General features: G+C 43.0%; 1 protein-coding gene across 18 annotated transcripts in view; it reads right to left on the reverse strand.

Moving 5' to 3' along the window:
* The window catches only part of cadm2b (cell adhesion molecule 2b), a 1,102,220-nt gene that overhangs the window by 622,186 nt on the left and 456,032 nt on the right, over positions 1–24,002 (reverse strand). For 13 of the 18 annotated variants that reach the window (XR_011341617.1, XM_069889164.1, XM_069889140.1 and 10 more), the window contains one exon: positions 12,540–12,616. The exons of the other annotated variants lie outside the window; for them this stretch is intronic. Coding sequence is in view for 9 of the 13 variants with exons in the window: in XM_069889140.1 (XP_069745241.1) it covers positions 12,540–12,616 (77 nt within the window). In the remaining 4 variants the exon portion in view is untranslated. Of the gene's footprint in view, positions 1–12,539; positions 12,617–24,002 lie in introns of those variants that run through there. 18 annotated transcript variants of the gene reach the window in all.

The following is a 24,002-nucleotide window of genomic DNA, read 5'->3' on the forward strand; positions in this document are numbered from 1 at the left end:
GCCTTCTTCACCACCCTATTCACATGAGTTTCTACCTTCAGGGAACGATGTACCGTTACTCCTAAATCCTTCTGCTCTTCTGTATTCATCAATGCTCTCCCATTTACTACGTATGTCCTGTTCTGATTCTTCTTACCAAAATGAAGTACCTCACACTTATCAGCATTAAATTCCATCTGCCATTTTTCAGCCCACTTTTCTAAGCAGCCCAAATCCCTCTGCAATCCTTGAAAATCTTCTTCATTATCCAATATTCCACCTATCTTAGTATCGTCTGCATATTTACTAATCCAATTCACCACCCCATCATCTAGATCATTAATGTGTATAACGAACAACAATGGGCCCAATACAGATCCCTGAGGAACACCACTGGTCACCAGCCTCCAAACTGACAGACAATTTTCCACTACCACTCTCTGGCCTCTCCCTTTCAGCCAATGTTCAATCCATTTGACTTATCTCAAAATTTATACCTAAAGACTGCTCCTTCCTAACTAACCTTCCATGTGGTACCTTATCAAAGGCCTTACTGAAGTCCATATAGACAACATCCACCGCGCTACCCTCATCCACATTCCTAGTCACCTCTTCAAAAAATTCAATCAGATTGGTCAAACAGGACCTTCCGCTCACAAATCCGTGTTGAGTGCTCCTGATCAGACCCTGTCTATCCAGATATTTATAAGTACTATCTCTAAGAACTTTCTCCATTAATTTACTACCACAGACGTCAAACTTACAGGTCGATAATTGCCAGGCTTCCTCCTTGAACCCTTTTTAAATAACAGAACCATATGCGCAATACGCCAATCCTCCGGCACTATCCCCATCTCTAATGACATTTGGAAAATTACCGTCAGAGCCTCTGCTATTTCCTCCTTTACTTCTCTCAATGTCCTGGGGAAGATCCCATCTGGTCCCGGAGACTTATCCACCTTTATATTCCTCAAAAGCCCTAACACTACATCTTTCGTAATCACTATATTCTCCATATTTACCCAATTTGCTTTTTTTAATCTCACATATCCCAATATCCTTCTCCTTGGTGAATACCAAAGAAAAGAAACTGTTCAATATCTCCCCCATTTCTCTAGGCTCCACACACAGTTTTCTGCTCTGATTCTCTAAGGGACCAATTTTGCCTCTCGCTTTCCTTTTACCATTAACATATTTGTAGAACCCTTTTGGATTAATTTTCACCCTGCTTGCTATAGTCTCCTTGTACCTTTTTTTAGCTTTCCTAATTCCTCTCTTAAGATTCCTCTTACATTCAATGTATTTTTCAAACATCTCCTTAATTCCATGCTTCTTATACCTAATGTACGCCTCCCTTTTTCTTCGAACCAAGTTTCCAATATTCCTTGAAAACCACGGCTCTCTCAAACCTTTTGCCCCTCCTTTTAACCTAACAGGAACATAAAGCTTTTGCACTCTCAAAATCTGATCTTTAAAAGACTTCCATCTCTCTACTATATCCTGCTTATAAAACAAATTGTCCCAATGCACACCCTCATAGTCCTTTCGCATCTCCTCAAATCTAGCTTTTCCCCAATCAAAAACCTCAACCCTTGGCCCTGACTTATCTCTTTCCATAATGACATTGAAGCTGATGGCATTAAGATCACTGGACCTGAAGTGCTCGCCAACACTAACCTCCGTCATTTGACCCATCCCATTTGCCAACAGTAGATCTAACACTGCTCCTTCTCTGGTCGGCACCTCTACATATTGTTGTAAAAAACTATCTTGCACACATTTCACAAACTCTAACCCATCCAGCCCTTTCACAGAATGTGTTTCCCAATCTATATGTGGAAAATTAAAATCTCCCATAATTACAACCCTGTGCTTATCACAAATATCCACTATCTCCCTACAGATTTGCTCCTCTAGGTCTCGGTCCCCTCCGGTTGGTCTATGATACACCCCTACAAGTGTAACCTCTCCTTTCCCACTTCTCAGTTCCACCCAAATAGCCTCCGTGGACGAGCCCTCTAATCTATCCTGCCTAAGCACCGCTGTAATATTCTCCCTGACAAGCAATGCAACACCACCTCCTCTTGCCCCTCCGACTCTATCACACCTAAAGCAACGAAACCCAGGGATATTCAGCTGCCAATCACATCCCTCCTGCAACCATGTCTCACTAATCGCTACCACATCATACTTCCAAGTATCAATCCATACCTTCAGCTCATCCACCTTTTTTACAATACTCCTGGCATTAAAATATATGAATTTCAGAGATTTCCCAATTCTTAATCCCTGTTTTCCCTAATCTTTAATAACATTATTTCCTTTTCCTGCCAATTGCCCTTCATCTTCTTCCAGAGCATTTCCTTTCTCTATCACCTGCCCATCCATATTCAAATACTTACTACAAACTTTCTTTGTTTGCATTCTAACCTTCTCCTTACTGCTCTGTACTATTTTGCTCCCTCCCCCCAACCATTCTAGTTTAAAGGATCCTGAGTAGCCCTAGCAAATACCCCTGCCAGGATTCTGGTCCCCCTGGGATTTAAGTGTAACCTGTCCTTACTGTACAAGTCACATCTTCCCCAAAAAAGGTCCCAGTGATCCAGAAACTTGAAACCCTGCCCCTTACTCCACCCCTTCAGCCACGTGTTAATCCTCCACCTCATTCTATTTCTATTCTCACTGTCACGTGGCACAGGGAGTAATCCAGAGATTACCCCCTTTGCGGTCCTTCTTTTTAACTCCCTACCTAACTGCCTGTACTCACTTTTTAGGACCTCTTCTCTATTCCTCCCTATATCATTGGTACCTACATGTACCATGACCTCTGGCTCCTGTCCCTCCCACTTTAGGATATCCGGGACATGAGCAGCAACATCCCGGACCCTGGCACCAGGGAGGCAAACCACCATCCGGTTCTCCTTGCTGCGTCCACAGAATCCCCTATCTGTCCTCTTAACTATGGAGTCCCCTACCACTATTGCCCTCCTCTTCCTTTCCCTACCTTTCTGAGCTACAGGGGCTGACCCCGTGCCAGAGGCACAGCCACTGCTGCTCCCCCCAACTTTGATGTTCTCCTCAACAGTATTCAGAGGCGTACTTATTGCGGAGGGTTACAGTCATAGGGCTCCTCTCTGGCACCTTACGTTTTTCTGTCCCTCTCCTAACTGTTACCCACCTTTCCTCCTCCCGTGGCCCTGGCGTGACCACCTGGCTGTAACTCCTGTCTATGACTTCCTCTGTTTCCCTAACCAGCCTGAGGTCATCGAGCTGCAGCTCTAGTTCCCTAACACGGCCCCTAAGAATCTGCAGCTCGACACACCTCGTGCAGATATGGACATCCGGGAGTCTGGAAGACTCCAGGACCTCCCACATCTGGCACTCCCAACAACACACAGCCCTAACACTCATCCTTTACCCCAATGAAGTAGTAATAAAGACTATCTTACCTTAATGTGCAGTGACTTGTCCTCAACCTGTGCTCCCACTCACTCGCTTGGGCCACTCACTCGCTGCCGCTCCCAAAAAACCTTTCCTTTACTTTAAAACACTACCCAATGTGACCACTAGCACTGTCCAATCTTAACCAGTTTCCTTTAATTACTCCCACCTGCACTCCCTATTCAATTACTGTCTCTGCACTGAACAGCAATCCCCACCTAAATTATTAACTCTTAACTTTGTGTTAACTAGACATATTCCTTTCATGATTTTGTACACATCTAAGACATCACCCCTTATCTGCTATCGCTCCAAGAAATAAAGCCCCAGCCTGCTCAACTGTGGCTCAGCCCCCATCCCGAGTCCTGGCAACATCCTTGTAAATCATCTCTGCACCATCACCAACTTGACAATAACTTTCCTATAGCATGGTAACCAAAACTGCAAATGGGGCCTCATCAATGTCTTATACAACTGCTACATGGTTTTCCAACTTCTAAACTCAATCCTCTGACTGATGAAGGCCAGTTTGCTGAAACATCTTTTGACCACCCTATCTACCTATGATGCCACTTTCAAGGTACTATGTATCTGTACTCTTGGATTCCTCAGCTCTACAACACTTCCCAGATCCCTACCATCGACTGTGCTGGTCCTACCCACATTAGACCCCAAACATGAAGCACCTCAAATTCCTCTGTATTCAATTCCTCTGCCCACCTACCTAACTGCACAAGATCCTGCAACTGTCTTCACAGTCTACAATGCAGGACACCAGTGTCATCCACAAATTTGCTAATCATGTATGTTTTCATCTAAATCATTGATATAGATGACAAACAGCAATGGGCCCAGCACTGAACCCTGAGGCACACCTCTAGTCACAGGCTTCCAGTCTGAAAAAGAAACTGCTTGTAGGGATTGAAAACTAGGGACTGTTCTTGGAGGAAGGTTAACGGAAAATGTGATCATGATGTGAAAAGAATTTTGTCAGAAATTATAAGGAGAAACTTCTCTCACTGCAAAGAGGGTCAGTAACCACCAGGTTCAAGATAATTATTTCAACATCTTGATGGGGAAAAAATGTTGTGAATTGCTGAATTCAGAGCATGAGGCTGAAAGGTCGAAGATGACAGCTTCAAGAACGAATTTCAGAGTTTAATTAAATATGTCACTCAACTGGAGATAGTTATAGGACCATTGGAAAAGATTAAGGGAATAGGCCTAACTGGAGAGCTCAGCCATAGATTCAGGGACATGACAAAAGCATTGGCATTGAGTTCATGACAAAACTCTTCATGGTAGGCCAAACCCAGTCTTTTAGACTCCTGCTGAAAGACATTAGCCATCTAGCTCTGTTGCTCCATGGTTTAGTTTTGTGATATAAGCCAAGCCATATTTTAAAATTCTATCTACTTAGTACTTTTATTATGGTCCAACATTCACAGAGGTGAAATCATCCACAGAACAGACACTAAACTAAAAATTCATGGAAAGAGCTTGGGTAAAGATGTATTTTGCAGAATCTTTTAAAGGAGGTTAAGGACATAGGGAGGTTTATTGAGGGAATTGAGAATTTAGTTGCAGACTCCTCTGACATTAATCGATTTAAGAGGTTTCAGATTGAGTTGGAATTCATAAGAATTCTTGGAAATTTGCATTTGAGACCTTGGAAGATTTAAATGTGAGAATGAGAATTTTAAATCTGAGTTGCTGCAGCCCTGATTGGAAGTCAATGAGCTCAGCTCTTGGCATACAACATAGGGACTCACAGCCAATGGATGGTTAATGTACACTCTAAAGACAAGTATTACTTAGAGTTGGGGATGGTCCAGAGGGCTGGAAATTTGCAAATGTCACCCCACTTATTGAAAAGCTGAATGATCAAAGGAACTGCTCACACTAACCACCTGAGACTTTCATAGTCATATGAAACAAACACTTATTTATTTGTATAATATATATATAAAAACCCAACACCCAACCCCAACCAACCAATTTTCCCTTGCAACCGCTGCAATCGTGTCTGCCTGTCCCGCATCGGACTTGTGAGCCACAAACGAGCCTGCAGCTGACGTGGACTTTTTACCCCCTCCATAAATCTTCATCCGCGAAGCCAAGCCAAAGAAAGAATTATTTTGCATATGTATTGTTTGGCTGTTTGTGTGTTATGTCTAGTTGTGTGTCTGTGTGTTTTGCACCGAGGACTATACATGCATAATAGATTATACATGCATAATCAGATGACAATAAACTTGACTTGACAAGGGAGAGAGGGAAAACACAATAAAAGATGGGCTGGTTAACCTAACTTCTTTGAGGAAGTACTATTTTTCTCCCCCGTTCACAAAGGTAATTTATTCAGTGATTACAAGAAATCACATTTGTACAGTATTACTTTATTGCAGTATTTCAGTTACACACTATTTACAGATAAATTATAACACAGTTTTCACCATTCAGAATGCACTCGAACCCATGTGGTACCCACTGGTCCTGAAAATCCCCTATCATACCTGTGGACACTATGTGCTCCCTCTCCAGGGACAAATGGGCATGAACATAACCCTGGAAGATGGGCAGGCAATCCTCCCAAGCTGAACCTTCAACTGCCTGTTCCCCTGAGCAACCCACCTCCTTCCTCACTGAGTGACTAAAAATGGGGCTGAAATGTAGTAGCGAAAGCTTGAGGAGCAGTACCTTCAGATATTCAAATAGAGGCTGCAACCTCTCACACTTTGTGTATACATGCTACACTGTCTCAGCCGGCCGCAGAACTAACAGGCAGTCAGGGTGTCAGTGAACTGACTTAAAAATCTGTTACGTGGTACAGCTCGGTGAAAAACTTTCCACCCCAGGTCTTCAATGTAACAGGGAAGGACTCCTTCGTAAAGAGACCTCCCTCAGCTTCAGATGGCAAAATGGAGTGCCAGGGCGTGTCCGGATAGAAGATGAGGACAAGGAAGTGTACGGTGTGCAGATACAGTAAATGCCTCGGAAGTACCAAATTAGATAGACAAAGGAGAATCAGTAGATGTTTAATTGGATTTTCAGATGGCCTTTGACATGGTGCTGCTCATGAGGCTGATAAATAAGATAGGAGCTCATGCTATAATAGGAAAGGTACTTGCATGGGGAGAAGAGTGACTAGCTAGTGGTGTTCTGCAAGGGCCGGCTTGGATCTGCTTTTCACATTGTATATAAATGATTTGGAGGATAGAATTATTAGCTTTGTGGCCAGGTTTGTGGATGATATGAAGATAGGTGAAGGGAGGGTAGTGCTGAATTTGGATAGGTTGGGAGAATGGGCAAAGAAGTGGCAGATGGAATACAGAATAGGGAAGTGCATGGTCATTCCCTTTGGTAGGAGGAATAAAAAAATAGACTATTTTCAGAATAGAGAGAAAAATCAGAAACCAGAGGTCTAAATGGATTGAGGATTCCCCAAAAGTTAATTTTCAGATTGAGTTAGCAATAAAGAAGCCATGTAACGTCAGCATTCATTTTGAGAGGACTAGATTATAAAGGCAAAGATATAATGCTGAGATTTATAAGGTATTGGTCAGACCATATTTGGTAGTTTGCAAGCGGTTTTTAGCCTCATATCTATGGAAGGATGTGGTGGTGGTGGAGAAGGTCCTGAGGAGGATTACAAAATGATCCTGGAAATGAGAGAGTTAATGTATGAGGTCAATATTAGCTTTTCAAAGGATGGGGGTTGGGTGGGGGGGGGAATCCCATCAAAACATTCTGAATATTGAAAGGGCTGGATAGAGTAAATGTCTAGAACCAAGGAACACCACCTAGCAATAAAAGAATGTCTCTTTAGAACAGAGATGAGGAAAAGTCTCTTTAGCCAGAAGGTGGTAAATTTATGAAATTTGTTGCCACAGACAGCTGTAGAGGTTGTCACTAAGATATTTAAAGATGAAGTTCATAGTTTCATAATAATTAAGGGCGTGAAAGATTATGGGGAGGAAGCAGGAGAATGGGGTTGAAAGGATAAAAACATCAACTATGTTCAGCTGAATGGCCTATTTCTGTTCCTAAGTTTTGTGATCTTATAGAATACATGATGGGATCTTCCCAATTATGTAGCACCATCCAGAGTATTACACAACCAATGAAGTACTTTTCAAATATGGCCTCTGTTCTTGTTATTTTTAAATAGGAATAGCCACTTTCCAGAACAGCATGGAGAGCTCCCATGCTCTTCAAAAGATCATTGTAGGATCTTTTATGTCCAACTGAGAGAACAGCCTCCTAACATAATGACAGGCCTTTCAACAATGACGGCCTCTCATGGTAACTTCACTAGTGGATGAGCCAAGACTTTGGGCTCCGTTCTCAGAAATGGGATTTGAACCCAAAGCCTTTGGACTAAGAATGAGGGAGTGCTTCTGACAGCTAGTGTCATACTTCCAAAAGCATACAAACATTATTTACTGCACTTCAATCTGTCTATTCTAATATTTTATTCCACTCTAAATTACCCATCTTTTTGCTGCATTATGCTAATTGTATCCTATACATTGAGAATTGATAATGCAATAGGTCAAACTAATTTTTAACACCCAAAGACAATTCAGGTCTTCCTTAGACTGGGATGGATCACCACCCACACTTCCTCAATGAAATAAGTGTTCCAATAAACTGTGTTTCTCACATTACATTAATGATATGCTACAATAGTAAGTAAAACAATACAATCATTGTAGATTTTAAAAATGAAACTGCAGTGCACAGCTTTCTGGAGATAAATATGTCTGCAAGCAAGAATTAAATGTTGCTTAATTATTGCTTTCATTGCTCACTTTACTGAATATGGAGGAACAGGATATCAGTATCTTCTGCAGAAATTTTCATCAAAGGATTGTTCACAAACACATGTTTACAATTGAGCGCAACTACATTATGACACATGAGCCTAAAAGGAGGGAAATGGACATTTTATCCAATAATTATTTTTCTCAATGTGAACATGTGCTACTTGCTAATTCTTAGAAGATAAAACATGGAGCATTGCAGCATAACGACACACCATTCAGCCCACAATGTTGTGCCTACCTCCGAAAACCTACTCCACATCAGTCTAAATTTTCCCTCCCTCACACCATAACCCTTTAATTCAGGAAGGAGATGGTTGAAGCAAATATCAGAGCTGTATTTAAAAGGAGAGTGCACATGAAGTTGAAAGAAATTCTGATAAGAGGATCCCGTGAACAGTGTCAACTAGTTGGGTCAAATGGCCTGTTGTTCTGTAAGCTAATGTAAATTTGTACAGGCAGCAGGCTGTTAGTTTGCTGCTGCTCAAAACATTACAAATTAATTAAGTATATTTGATGGTTTGATCACTGTTGAAATGTAAATCGGTGGGACAAATAAGGGTATAACAAACCCAATGGTACTGGGCAGGAGAACATGTACATAGAAGATAGAACATGGAAGATTGCAGGAACAGGCCCTTGGCCCCATGATGCCTCTGCTGATTTTTGGATTAGAGGAAATGAAGAGTTTAAGGTTCTGACAGAAAGGTCTGAATAGCAAAGTACAGTCAAGGGGAAAACAGTCTTCTCCTGTCCGGCTTCTGCTCTATTCACAAGATCAGAAAATAATTTTTTAATCGATGTTGTTTGAGGAATAAATATTGGCTTCAGCATATTGGGGTGAATCCAGTTCTTCTTCAAAATAGAGAATAAAGAGCGATATAAAGTTCATCATTTGACCTTTGAGTTTCTCCAGCATTGTGTTTTAACTTGGGTGCAAGTTTTTTATTTATAATTCTCGTGATGATAAGAATATTTTGCACTATTATCTACATCACGTTGTTTTGTTATATATAGTGAAACAACCTCAGGCTTGAAGTCATTCCTCAAGTGGCCTAATAAATTCAACTGAAAATATTTGCTTCTGATTCTTTGTGCACCTTATCCTCATCTTTGTCGCAACTATGTGCAAAGTCCCTCTCTTGAGAAACAATCCTATTCTTGAATCAAAACTTCTATCTCCTGATCATTAGAAGAGGAGGTGGAGTCTAAATCTTTTCAGTTCCTTTAATGTACTCCTTCAGCATCAGAATGGCTTGCTCCATTCTTGCTTTTTACAAATATTCTCCTGTCAATGATGTCACTTCCTGAACAAAAGCAGAGCAAAGCTGACAATTCATAGGCTTGTTGCAGCCAGATTCCTCATTTATTAAACCAACAGACTGTATCTTGGCAGAACTGGAACAAATATATTCAAACCTAATCTCTGCTTGGAACATTGATCCATGTGTGCAGAATTTTCAAACACCCCACTGCAGTGCCAGGGTATTCATTTCAGCTCTGCATTGAAGAGACTAACTATTGTGGGTCTGAGAGTTTTAATATCACTTAACATTCACTACTGAACTCTTTGATACTAAACTATTCAAACATTTATCAGGTCTGAATAATCATGATGCTTTGAAATGTGAAAAATATTTGGAAGAAGGTTCAGCGAATGTTCAATTCTTGGAAATTTGTCTTGTTTGTGTTCACCTCCTCAGAGATTAATAACCTGGAGAGAGTCTAAGGAATCTGTGGGAATGTGGGCTTGATGAGAGCATTGTGATATCAGTAAATCAGATTGTTTACAGCCTACAACTAACTTAATGGTCAGATGGCACGGTGTTCTCATTAAGCCCACTTTCCCACAGATTCCTTTGACTCTCCAGTTTCTGCACAATGTGTGTGTGGTTCTGGAAACTCAGCACTGTATGTGCTGCACTACTTTCCACGAGAGAATATGGACACCAGTCTCTCGAGAGATCAGCAGTCCTTTCCTCAACAGGACAAAGTAGACCACCCTTGGCCATATCCCAGTAACTAACAATACAAGAAGAGAAGCCTGAGAGTAAGTCTTCTGTTTATCAGAATCAGAATTTATTATCATGGAAGTGTCACAATATTCATTGTTTGGTGGAAGCAATATAGGTGCAAAATTGCTATAAATACACTTTTAAAAATTAAATATATTAGTGCAAAAGAAGAGAAAGCAAGGTTGTATCTATGGTTCATTATTCATTCAGAAATCTGATGACAGAGAGGAAGAAGCTACCTATGTATCATTGGGGGAAACATGGAAATCTGTGACTCTATGATTGTAATCAAAACACAGAAACACAGGAGGAACTGAGCCAGTCTCACAGAGTCCATAGGAAGTAAACATATTATGATAAGAAGAAAGGTGAGAAATAATTTTGGCTCTGTGAAAGGTAAAAGGGAAAAGAGAGAGAGAGAGAGAGAGAGAGAGAGAGAGAGAGAGAGAGGAAAGGAGACAGAGGAAAAGAAAATGGTGTGGGGGGGGGGGGGGGGGAGATATTTCTAATGGAGACCGGAGAAGTTAATGTTGATGTCACCTGGTGGGAGGGTGCCCAGATGGAAGATGAGGTGTTCAATTTGAGGGTGGTCTCAGTCCGGCAGTGCATGAGACCATGGACAGAGGTGTCAGCAAGGGAACAGGATGTGGAATTGAAATGGGTGGCCACTGGGAGATCCCCACGATTACAGTGGACAGAGGTGAGATGCTCAATGAAGCGATCTCCCAGTCTGCGCCCAGAATCTGATGTAGAGAAGACCACAATGGGAGCACCAGATGCAGTAGATGACCCCTGCAGATTTACAAGAGAAGGGCAGCATGTTTATTCAAAAGGTTTATTTCAGAATCTTTAGGGGGAGTGATTGCAAGTTGCAACATCCTAGGCGTCACCATAAGCCAGAAACTCAACAGGAGCAGCCACATAAATAAGTGCATACAAGTGAGCAGGTTTGCTTGTGTCCCTTGGAGGCTGTTAACAATTGAAAGTACAAATGGAACCCTGTAATTTCAAGAGGAAATTCAAGTAATTGCAAAATGTGTTTTCAAAATCAGTGGACACTCACATAAAACTTCTGTTTTTCATGTTGTATATTTAACAGTAAGCTACAGGAATTATTCTGTACTTATTTTAATATCCTTTTAATGCAATTATTATAGCCATGAGGTTGTAAAGTGTTATTGGAATGAGATATTGTAAAATACAGTTATTTCTGGATCTGCAACCAAGGTGAAATTGAACCTGCATTGGTTTTGAACCAATCTTACAGGGCTAAGAACTGAATTTTGTGAAGAGTTGTTTAACTGTCCTGATAGCATTCATGGGTTTACCTTGACATTTGGGGTAGTCAAGTGTTGTTGAAATTTTGAAATTCACTTCTCTTGGAAAATGTTGCAGATGCAAACTAAGGACCATGAGTCACTCAGAACAAAATATGATGCCTATTTTAAATTAAAACTCTGTTGCTTGTACATGATCCAGTTCCCTCTATTCTGTGTACATTCATATGTCTATCTAGAAATCTCCTAAGCACAACTATTGTATCTGCTTCCACCACTACCCCTGGCACCACGTTCCAGGTACCACTACTTTGCGTAAAATATTTGCCACGCACATCTTTAAACTCCCCTCCACCCACCTTAAATGTATGTCCTCCAGTATTTGACATTTTTACCCTGGGAAAAAGACTGAATCCTCATTTCAAAGTAATCACAAGGGTGATTTTCCTCCAAGTTTACATTTAAAATCAGAGGGGCTAATTTCTAGAGTGTGTTTTGCCCATGAAGACACTTTCCCAATGGCAGCATCATCCACCAATACCAAAGATTCACACGGAGTCCCTGAGGAACATGAACTATTTTTCTGAAGAAGCCAGCTGTCAGTGGAAGCAGTAATCCCTTTCCTCTATATACTTCAAAGACATAATATCTACAACAGACACTTCAGAGCAATGAAAATTCAACACAATACTACCTCTGCAATAGCCTTCAGCCTAACAGCAGAATTTGGAAATTATTGTCTCCCAGGTTAATATTTCCCAGCATGAGGCCTTATAGTCAGTCGGCCCTGCCAGCCAAGCCAGGTATTCACATACCCAATACTAGATGTCCAATATTGAAACTTATTCAAAGCTGATTCTGATATCAGAAACTCCTGATTCATGGTCACTTAAAGTGAAGATGCTGCACTTCAGGTGATACTGATAACTTTGAGCCAAATTCTTTGGAGCACAGTGAAGCCCCTCATCACCTAACCATTCCATCAAAATTCTCCTTGATACCTTTGATAGAGTATGCAGGTCCCACACTGGCTTCATCAATCACATCAGCACCACAGACATCCTCAATCCAAGGCCCCCTGAAAAAGAAATCAACTTTCAGACAATATGTTTTTGTCCCATCACAACATTCTTTGAAGTCTCCTGAGCAGTGCTCTGTGAACTATTGAACTAAGAAAACAGTGACTTATTTCAATATTTTTCATGTTCTGCTTCACAGGCAATAAGGTCACTATGAGTTCACATAGTTCACACAGCTTGTCTTGGTTGAGTTAATCCTCTAATTGTTAAATGTCCTATTATCCACTCTATGTTACTGTGGCCCCAGCTCTGAACTGAGATACATCAGTTTGGAAAAGGACAGTATTTTAATATCTAGAAGAACATGGTCATCATTTTCTAGTGATCACATTGAATCTTGGTGATTTTCTGGTGCAAGAATCTGTGGATTGTTTGCTGCAAGCTCTCTCTGCACTTTCATTACATCTGAGGTACAGAACAATCAAGTGTTAGCGCAGGCCAGGCTTTGTTAGGTGACATCAGCATCTCCAAAATTGCTTCAGATTTCCTTGGATTCACATCTTTTTCCAATAACAGCAAATTAATTGCTTGCCCATTAAATTTTGTTTATCTATGTCTTTCATCATCTCTGGCACCGAACTGATTTCCAATGTCAGTTTATTCTGGTACAGACATAAAATGGGATGTGGAATGCTAAAAGATTGGAAGGCAGTTCATCAGAAATCACATGGCAAAAACATTCTGGTATTTAAATTATTTTGGCGATACTTCACAGAATAACTGCACTTTTATTCATTGGTCAGGTTCTTGCTTGACTGTTCCTTTAATCAAATGACCAGCTGACCTGGTTTCCATCTCCAGTGCAAAGCTGGTCTTTCACACATTCTCTATTTCCTATCCATTCCTCCTAATTTTCCCTTTAGCTTGATATAAAGACTACCCTTACCAATTATACTAAGACTATCTGGGTGTACTTTAACTAGAAGCCAGTGATGAATTAAAAGATGTACAACGTAATTGCTATGCACTGATAGCATAGTGGTTAGCGTAATGCTATTACGGCACCAGCAACCTGGATTTGAGTCTAGTGCTGTCTGTAAGGAGTTTGTATGTTCTCCCTGTGTCTGCATGGGTTTTCCCTGGGTGCTCCTGTTTCCTCGCACCATCCAAAATGTACAGGGTTGTAGATTAATTTGGTTGTAATTGGGTGGCCTGGGTTTAAATGACAGGAATTGGCTTCTTCTTCATGGTGTAACTTGTAAAGAAAAACATTCATCAGATGTGTTGCATTTAGATCAGGTGATTCAGAGATATATAAGACCAGGTACAGCCTTCAGAAGGACATTACCAATATAAAAAAAATATCATTCTGGTCTAAGCAGGAGTTTCAAATTGACATGGCTACTTGATGCAAGGAGAATTCAAGTACCATCAGTAATTGCAAAATAGCCCTCTGGACAAACTCAAAGCCTTCTACATTTGCTTCAATAGGGAAAACAATGACGCATCCTCATGAGTTCCCACAGTTCTCAGTGAAACTGCACATCCAGCCACTGAGAATGATGTGAAAGAAAACTTTAACAAGGAGAACACAGGGAAAGTGTCTGGTCCAATCTTTAAAGCTTACCAACTAAATGGAATTTGCCCAAACATTTTGATTCTCTCACTGCCTTGCTCTGAGGTCCTTACCTGCTTCAAAAGGACATCCATGATACCAGTCCCCAAGAAGACCAAGATGACCTGCCTCAATAACTGATTACTGATAAAGTAAGTACTTTGATATATTGGTTATGGAGCAAATCAACTCCTATCTCAGGAAGGACCTGGATCCACTTCAATTCACCAGTCTTCACAAGAGGTCAAAGGCAGACACCATCTTGCTGGTCCTCCATTTTGCATTAGATCGCCTAGCCCCAAGGAATATCATTGTTAGGCTGTTGTTCATTGACCACAGCTCAGTGTTTAACGCTATCATGCCAACAAAATTAATAATCAAACTCAGTGATCTGGAACTCCTTTTCTCCATAAATGGATCCTGGACAGTCCCCAATCAATGCAGATCCTTACTAACCATCAACACAGGGGCACCTCAAGGCCGAGTCCTTAGTCCCTTCTCTATTTCCTATATGCTTATGATTGCGTAGTCAGGTTCGGTTCCAAAGTAATCTGTAAATTCATTGACAACTCCACCATTGCTGGCAGAATAGAGGGAAATTATGTGACAGAATTGAAAATCTTGCTGTATGGTGCCAGAACAAAATTCTTGTTCCATACAGCAACAAGACCATAGAGCTTATGGATATTTGAAAGGAGAGGCTGAGGGACCACACAGTTATCTTCATTGGCTGGCAGTGATGAAGGGTTATAATAGCTTCAAGTTCCTAGGCATCCACAAGGAAGACCTCCCCTGGAACCAGCACATTTGCAATCATGAAGAAGCCACACCAATGCCTCTACTTTCTAAGGAATGAGAACATTCAGCATGTCAATCTTCTACAGGTGCATCTCTAGGTTTAAGAACAGTTTTTTTCTACCAGCTATTGGGCTCTTGAATATCCCATACCACTCAAACGCTAACCATAAACGACTCCAAAACCACCAAAATAGCTGTCTGTACTGTTGTAATATCACATATTTTCACACAAAGGGCAACTGAGAATATTTGTTTATCTTTTTATATTTGTTAACTTTTCTTTTGTTGTAATTTATACAATGCTTTTTTATGTAACTGTGGGAGAAAAAGAATTACCAATAATTCATGCAGGAACTTTTCATGAAGAATAATAGTGTAGAGGGCAGATAGCCAGTGCACTGAGAACAGAGGTTTTTCATGTTACATGTTATTGATTGGGATTGAATTTGGAATGAATTCATGATTTTGTGGTAAAGTTAGTGTACAATACAAAGATAGGAGGAGAAGGTAGTGTTGAGGAAGCACTTTTAAAATATTTTTAGTAAGCTCAATATAATAATCTCATATACATATTGCATTGACTTAACAGAAGGAAATATCAAGATGTATACATAATATATAATTGGTAAAAATGCTCTAATTAAGTTTATCATTTTCATTATTAATTGTTAATCTGTAGCAGCTACTACAGTAGATGCTACTAAATAAAGGCTAACACACACAAAGGTAGTCAACTCAAGAATGGTTTATTGCAGACATACACAGACCTTTTATTCTCTGCCTGTTAATGAGCTCGTTAGTGAACAGCTGCTGGTCCACAGGTTAAAGCTATGAGCCATTAGTGCCCTGTGCTTTTAGGCAGGGGCTTCATCCGATCCACTTGCTGTACTTTGGTACCCAGCACTGCTAGCCTGTGATGTCAGGAAAGTTTGTGAACTGACAGTGGCGGTTTGCAATACCGTGCCGTGCGCCCGCTACAAATTAATATTAAGATTAAAAGTGAAAATCACATGAATGACTTTATAAGCAATCTGCTCATAGCTTGGTAAAGTATCAATTAATATTAATATAATATAAACTCCAATTAATTAACTTATATTATGAAACAAACAAAAAAAAGAAAAAAAACCTAAAAACTAAACTAACGCTAATGTAGCCCATCCCTCTAATCAAGGTTACTTATATATAGAAAAAACAAAGAGGAAGAAGAGAATAATGAAAATGGATCAGGTTGGCATCTCCAGAAGCCAGGTGGAGCAGTCCAAAGTCTAAAATTGCCAACCATGACAATATTCTATGAATGGACCGCATATCTTTTCAAACTGGAACTTTTTGTCTTTGATATTATATCTAATTTTTTTCCAAACTTAAATATGAAGCCACTGCCAATGAATCATCTTTCCACTTCATTAAAACATCTTGTCTGGTTATCAGTGTACTGAAAGATAAAACCTTCTCTTGAGATACAGACAAAGATATGGTCGGATGTAAATAAAGCCAAACAAGGCAATTAAAGGGCATGGATCTAATTTAGTCTTAAAATTCATTTATCAAGATTGAAAAATAATTCCCCAAAGTCTTCCTAATTTGGTATACTCACAAAACATGTGGATTAGTGAGGCCTCTAAATTTTTACACCTTCCACACAATGGATCAATATGTGCATAAAAACAAGATAATTTAATTTTAGACATATGTATCCTGTGTACGACTTTACATTGTAATAATGTCTAGCACAAAATGATGAATCATTAATCAATCTAGGAGTGGAATGCCAGTCTTTGTCTGAAAAAGTTATATTAAAATCCTGTTCCCAATCATTTTTAATCTTAACCATTGAGGTTAGTCTTAAATCCAATAAATTAATATAAATATGTGATATTAACCCACTGTGAACTAACTACAAATCAAAACAAAATCAAGAATATTTGAGTGTGCAATTCGAGGAAAATCTTGTAGCTTAGATTGGACAAAATATCTAACTTGCAAATATCTAAAATAATGTCTATGGAAAGTTTAAATATAACCATATAACAATTACAGCATGGAAACAAGCCATCTTGGCCCTTCTAGACTGCACTGAAACAAGTACTCTCCTCTAGTCCCACCTACTTGCACCTTGCCCATAACCCTCCACTGCCCCCCCATATACCTATCCAATTTTTCCTTAAATGACAAAATGGGCTCTGCCACCACTACTTCTCCCAGAAGCTCATCTGCATATTTATTAATCCAATTTACCACCCCATCATCAACAAAGGACCCAATACAGAACCATGAGCCACATCGCTTGTTACCAGCCTCCAGCCTGACAAACAGTTATCCACTACACCTCTTTGGCATCTCCCTTTCAGTCACTGTTGAATCCATTTGACTAGCGCATGAACCTTCCTAACTAACCTTCCATGCGAAACCTCATCGAAGGTCTTACTGACAATTAAAATACTTCCGGATAAATAAATAAATCTTTGTAACTTTTAATACCTGATCTATATCATTCTTTAAAACCTGTATCTATAACTGAATGCGAAAAAAAGTGATTATCTACAATGGGACTTGCCAGGAAAAAACTATTACAACCAAAAAATTATTCTAAATTGATTCTATATTCTTAGTGTATTCCTCATTATCTGATTGTGAATCAGTTTAGAAAAAGGTAATGGTAAATCAGAACCTAAAAGTGCCAACAATTATGTTTTTCAAGAAAAATGTAATTCCATTTCTATCCAAGTATGACAACTAATTATTTGATCAAATTTTAATAGGAAAAGTAAACTACGTATATTAATTGCCCAATAATAAAATCGAAAACTTCTAAGTGAAAGTCCTCCATTCTGAAGATGAGTTTTATTTATTTTTGGTTGTTTTCCCTGCCATATATAAGAAGAAATAATCAAATCTAAAGAGTCGAAAAATGATTTGGGAATAAAAATTAGTAAAGCTTGAAAATGATAGAAATTTTGGTAAAATATTAATTTTAATTGAATTAATGTGTCCAATCATTGTATTCGAAAATGGAGACCATCCAGATGGAGACACTTTAATCTAATTAAATAATGCTACAAATTTTTCTTTCATAAGCTTTTTATGACTTTTTAAATTATAATTCCTAAATATTGGAATAAGGGAATAACCAGACATGAAATTAAACAGGTTAGGAGATTGGACAAGGAAATGGCAGTTAACTACAATGTAGAGAAGTGTGTGATCATGCACTTTGGTGCAAGAAATAAAGATGTAGACTATTCTCTAAATTGTCAATGAGTTCAGAAATCAGAAGTATGGGACTTGCATTCCCTAAAGGTTAACTTGAAGGTAGTCAGGTAAGGAAGGCAAATGCAATGCTAACATTCATTTCAAGAGAGATAGCATATCAAAGCAGTAACATAATGTTGAAGTCTTATGAAGCATTGGTTAGACTGCACTTGGAATATTGTGAGCAGTTCTTGGGTCCTTTTCTAAGGAAGGTTGTTCATGAGGAAGAAAATCAAAGGATATGTGAGAAGAAAAGAGACTGGGGTTGAAAAGGAGGGTAAATCATCCATGAGGCCTAATTCCACTCCTAATGGTCTTATGGTGGGAGGGGTTCGACAGGGCACTGTAGGGGATTGGTGAACCAAGGAATGAAAGATGACAGAATGAAACTATTCATTGGCAGGTGCCAGATAAAGGGAGAGAGAGAGGTGAAGGAAGGTGAGTCATATAGGGTGGTGGGTGGTGAGGCGATAAAGAGAGACAGAGGTTGTTGATGCTAAAATCTGATAAGAAGGTGACAATCGTGGTATAATGAGGAGGTGAACTGAAGGGGGTGGGGGGAGAGAATGGGTGGAATGGTGGGTGAGAGTAGGAGGGAATGGAAAATGACAAGGTTCAGGGGAGACAGGTTGGTGTGGGAAAGAAAGGGAAGTTGAAATGAAAGTGACTGCGAACTCAGAATGAGTATTGTGGACAGAGTGTAGATCCTCTGAGAAATGGCTCCCAAATATAAATATGGTCTCACTAATGTAGAAGAAGACACATCGGGAGCACTGAATGTAGTAGCTGAGAAGGGCATATGAATCTTTAGGCCCTTTCATGCAGTGAAAAATTCCAACTGTAAAGGCGGAGATTTTCCACCCTTACATAGGGAAACTTACCTCTATGAATGCTGTAGCCGGCTCCAAGGCGCTGATTTCAATCCCTCTCAGGGAAGGATCATTGGTGGAGTGCTGTGCTTCACTGCCTCACATAAATGTATAGCCACTGCATGCGGTTGGCTAGGGGTAAGTTGCTGACATCGAGTTGATGCCATCAGCCAGTGAACCATTTCCCCTCTCTCTCCCACCCACTCACCTCTCTTCCTCCATGACCCCCTCAGGGCAGGAGCAGATGGTGAGAGCTGTCAGGTCAGGGGCCATCAGGGCAGAGGTGGAAGGTGTGAGCCATCAGGTCAGGGGAAGTTGGTGGGAGCTGTCAGGTCAGAGGCGGCTGGCAGGAGCCGTCAGGTCAGGGGTGGCGACGGGAGCTGTCAGGGCGGGGCAGTCATGGTGGGGACAATCAAGGCAGGGGCCATCAAGGCAAGGGCCATTAGGGCAGGGGCTGTCGGGTCAGGGGTGGCCAGAGGGAGCCATCAAGTCAGGGGTGGTCAGCGGGGGCCATAAGGGCAAGGGCCATCAAGGAAGGGGCTGTCAGGTCAGGGGCCATCAGGCCAGGGGTAGCCAGCAAGGGCTGTCAGGGTGGGAGCAGTCAGTTCAAGGGTGGTTAGCGGGAACCATCAGGTCAGGGGCAGTTGGCAGGAGCTGTAAGGTCAGGGGTGGCCGACAGGAGCCGTCAGGTCAGGGCCAGCCGGTGGGGGGGCCATCAGAGCTGGGGCCATCAGGGTCGGCCAGAGCAGGCCTCACATGCAAAGGCCATTTAAGTCTTTGGGTGGTGGTGAGGGAGGAAGTGCAAGAGCAAGGGTTACACTTTCTGTGGTTGCCAATTGTCTCATGGAGAAGAGGGTGAGGAGGGATCAATGGACACTCAGGTTGGTTGATAAAGATTGGAAGATGTGTTTGGTGGTGGGGTCTAGTTATCTTGGAGTACAGAATGGTGGAGCAAGCAATAACACATTCCTCATTTTATTTCTATGTTCTTGTGTGATTTGAGGATTTTCAACACTTTGTTTATGTCTCATATTTCTAGCATTGCAGTATTTACTCAGATGCACTGTGAGTATTACATAATTCTCTTTAACTCAGGAGTATCAGGGAAACAGATCTCATTACAGCAGTCAATACCCATTGCACCAATTATCCACATGACACTGTGCCTGAAGGTAATAGAGACCTTACTGACTTTAAAGCAACAGTTACACTTCACACTCATCTACTCAAGCCACCCTACTTCTCTTTTGAAAATAAATGACAACACTGAACCACTGGTAAATGTTGTGATGGTACACCACCGGCCTACTGCAGGGAACAACCTCTGTACCTGCAGGAGTGTACCGCCGGCCTACGGCAGGGGGCAACCTCTGTACTTGAAGGAGTATAAGGGGACAGGACAACACCTGGCCGGCTGTCAATTAGTCAGCCTGAATGGATCAAGCCTCACCCGCTCGGGTGTCAATCACTCTCCGGAATATAAGTCTGCGCCGGCGTCCCGAAGTCTCACTCAGAGTTACTGCAGCTACAGCCAGCCTGGCTCTATGGAAGTCTTTGTGGATTAAAGCCTGTTGTTCAGTCTTTTCCTTGTGTGTGTCTGATTCTGGCTAACACCACACCACAATTTAATCCACAATTTTTCCCCAGGCTGCCATGGAAAAACTCCTGAGTGCAGGGAGCCTCGAAGTCGACCCATACCACCTGAAAGCCCAGACATGCTTCGAGATCTGGCAGCATGCGATCGAGGCGCAAGCAGGCGGCATCCTGGACTCAGATCGGAAGTGGCTGGTCCTACACCGGTCAAAGCTGGGTCCCCATGTCTTCCAGGCAGCCAGAGGCTGCTCCACGTACAAGAGAGCAATGGACACTCTCAAGAACTTGGACAAGCCCCTCATGAATGCGGTCTGTGTAAGGTACCTCCTCAATACCCGAGCCCAGTAACCCGGGGTGAGGGCTGAGTCTTACCTGGGACACCTGTGAGAGTTGGCCCGACCGTGTCTGGCTGAACCTGCGGTAGGCTTAGAGGAGGTCGAGAGGCTGATCCTTCGTCTGAGGGTTACACTCAAGGGCCATCTGGCAGAAGCTACTGGAGCATAGTATCTACGTCCTGACCAAGACAGTGGAAGTGGTCCGAACCCTGGAAGCGGCAGCCCTGCACATTGAACTCTTCAATTCCAGGTTCCCCCAGGCTTCCTCATGGACCTCTCACACTGCGGCTGCAGCCCCAGACCGAGCTGGGGAGGAGAACATCGCTGCGGTGGGTACCAAATGCCCCTGTAAGTACTGTGGGTCCTGGTGTGGGTCAGATCGACGATCGCACCAAAACTGCCCGGCTAGGAACCAGTACTGTTCCCGATGTGGCAAGAAAGGCCACTTTGCTAAAGTGTGCCTCTCAAAACCAGCCGACAGCTCAGTGGCCCTCTAAGACCTCCCCACCTCACCCACGAAACCCTCCACGTGCACGTGCTGGGTGGCGCTATTGTCCCTGCTACGACTTCTGCTTTCCCTGACCCTGATGGTGCAGCATTCGGCTCTGCCAGTGATGATCGCAGCGTGTTCCCCAAGCATCTGGACCAGCCCCCGCCCTCGCCAGCGCCGCTCGCCGAGAACTATAGTGACATCACTTCCGGCTCACGGTGTGACGCCACTTCCAGTTGTCATAATGTCGTCACTTCTGCCGGCTGCAACGATGTCACTTCCCCCGGCGCAACGAACATGGCTGGGAAAGGAAGCCAGCCACGCAGCGGACCCCCACGTGCCACTGCCATCTTGGGCCAGGCAGCGGCTGACACGGAGGGCCCTCAACAATGACAGTGACAACGTGGTCAACATGGACGATTACCAGACCACCCCACCGATGCACCCCACACCTCCGGACGTCATCGGTTCCACACGCCGTACCCCATGACCGACGTCAACATGATCAATTTGGGCGATGACCAGGCTGCCCTTCTGACGCTCCCCATGCCTCCTGACACCATAAGTCGCTGCACACAGATGGAGAGCGATGACTCCGACCCCAAGATGGTCCTGGCTGCCACCACTCTGACCAGGGACATTCCTCACAACCTTGAGCACTCTATGATGGACGTGCAAGACAACGGGCAGGTAACAAAGTGCCTGTTCGACAGTGGCAGCACCGAGAGCTTCATTCACCCAAGCATGGCCCACTCCCTGAGATTAAAAGTCAGCCTCACCACCTGCTCGATCGCCCTCGACGCCAAGAATAAGACTGTTGGTACCCTCAGGCACCGCTCAGCCGATATAACTGAGGGAGGGGAGACATACACGGGGTTCAGGCTCCTGGCCATGCCCAAATTCTGCGCCACAGTCCTCCTGGGTCTGGATTTCCAGTGCCACCAGCAGAGTGTCACTCTTGCCTTTGGGGGGCCTCAATCTCCACTCACGTTACACAGCATGGCAACCTACCAGCCCTGGCCAACCTGTGGCCTCTCCACACTACACATCACCTCACCAGTGCTCTTCCCACATCTTACGCTAGGCTGCAAGCTGATCGCTGCCAGAAGTAGGCGCTATTGCGCCGCAGACAGAGACTTCATCAATGCGGAGGTGCGGCAACTCCTGGCAGAGGGTGTCATAGAGCCCAGTAACAGCCCTCAGAGAGCCCAAGTCCTGGTGGTCAAAGGGGGAAGTAAGCAGAGGATGGTCGTTGATTACAGCCAGACCATTAACCGGTACACCCAACTGGACACCTAGGCCCTGCTGAGGATAGCCGACATGGTCAACGAAATAGCCTGCTACTGGGTTTTCTCCATGATTGACCTAAAGTCGGTGTATCACTAAATTCCCATCCACCCGAAGGACAAGCCCTACACCGCCTTCGAGATGGATGGGCACCTGTACCAGTTCTGCTGAATTCCCTTTGGGTCACGAATGGTGTCTCCGTCTTCCAACAGGATATGGATCGCATGGTAGACTGGCACAAGCTAAAAGTGACCTTCCCGTATCTGAATAATGTCACTATCTGCAGCTGTGACCAGCAGGACCACGATGCTAACCTGTAAAAATTCCTCCAGATGCCCATGAAGCTGAACCTCACTTACAACAAGGAGAAGTGTGTGTTTAGCACCACTGCCTCGCCATCCTGGGGTACGTCGTGGCCCATGGGGTCGTAGGCCCAGATCCAGAAAGGATGCACCCATTAATGGAGCTACCTCTTCCTCCCATGCTAAAGGCCCTCTGCAGGTGCCTTGGCCTATTCTCCTATTACTCACAGTGGGTCCCTCGCTTCTCAGACAAGGTCTGCCCACTGACCCGAGCTACAACATTTCCCCTCCCACCTGAGGCGTATGCAGCCTTCATCCGCATCAGGCAGGACATTGCGGATGCCACGATGCAGGCCGTGGATGAGATTCCCCCTTCCAGGTGGAGACCGATGCCTCCGAGGTAGCCCTCACCACTACCCTCAACCAAGAGGGGCGCCCTGTCGCTTTCTTCTCTAGGACCCTCCACAGCTCCGAGCTAGGGCATCCTGCCATTGAAAAGGAGGCCCAGGCGATTGTGGAAGCGGTCCGCCACTAGTGCCACTACCTGGCCAGCAGGAGATTCATCCTCCTCACAGACCAGTGGGCCATGGCGTTCATATTTAACACTACCCACAAGAGCAAGATCAAGAATGACAAGATCCTGCACTGGAGAGTTGAGCTGGCAACCTACAGCTACGACATCCGGTACCGCCCCGGAAAGTTTAATGACACCCCTGATGCCCTCTCTCAGACCTGCTCGTCTATGCATGATGACAGGCTGCAGGCATTGAATGAGTCCCTCTGCCATCCGGGTATCACCAGGTTGTACCACTTCATTAAGTCCCAGAACCTGCCATATACCATCAGGGACCGCAGGGACATGACCGAGGCCTGCCGTGTCTGCGCGGAGTTAAACACTGTT

Source organism: Narcine bancroftii, chromosome 7 (genome assembly GCF_036971445.1).
Source record: "Narcine bancroftii isolate sNarBan1 chromosome 7, sNarBan1.hap1, whole genome shotgun sequence".
NCBI classification, from domain to species: Eukaryota; Metazoa; Chordata; class Chondrichthyes; order Torpediniformes; family Narcinidae; genus Narcine; species Narcine bancroftii.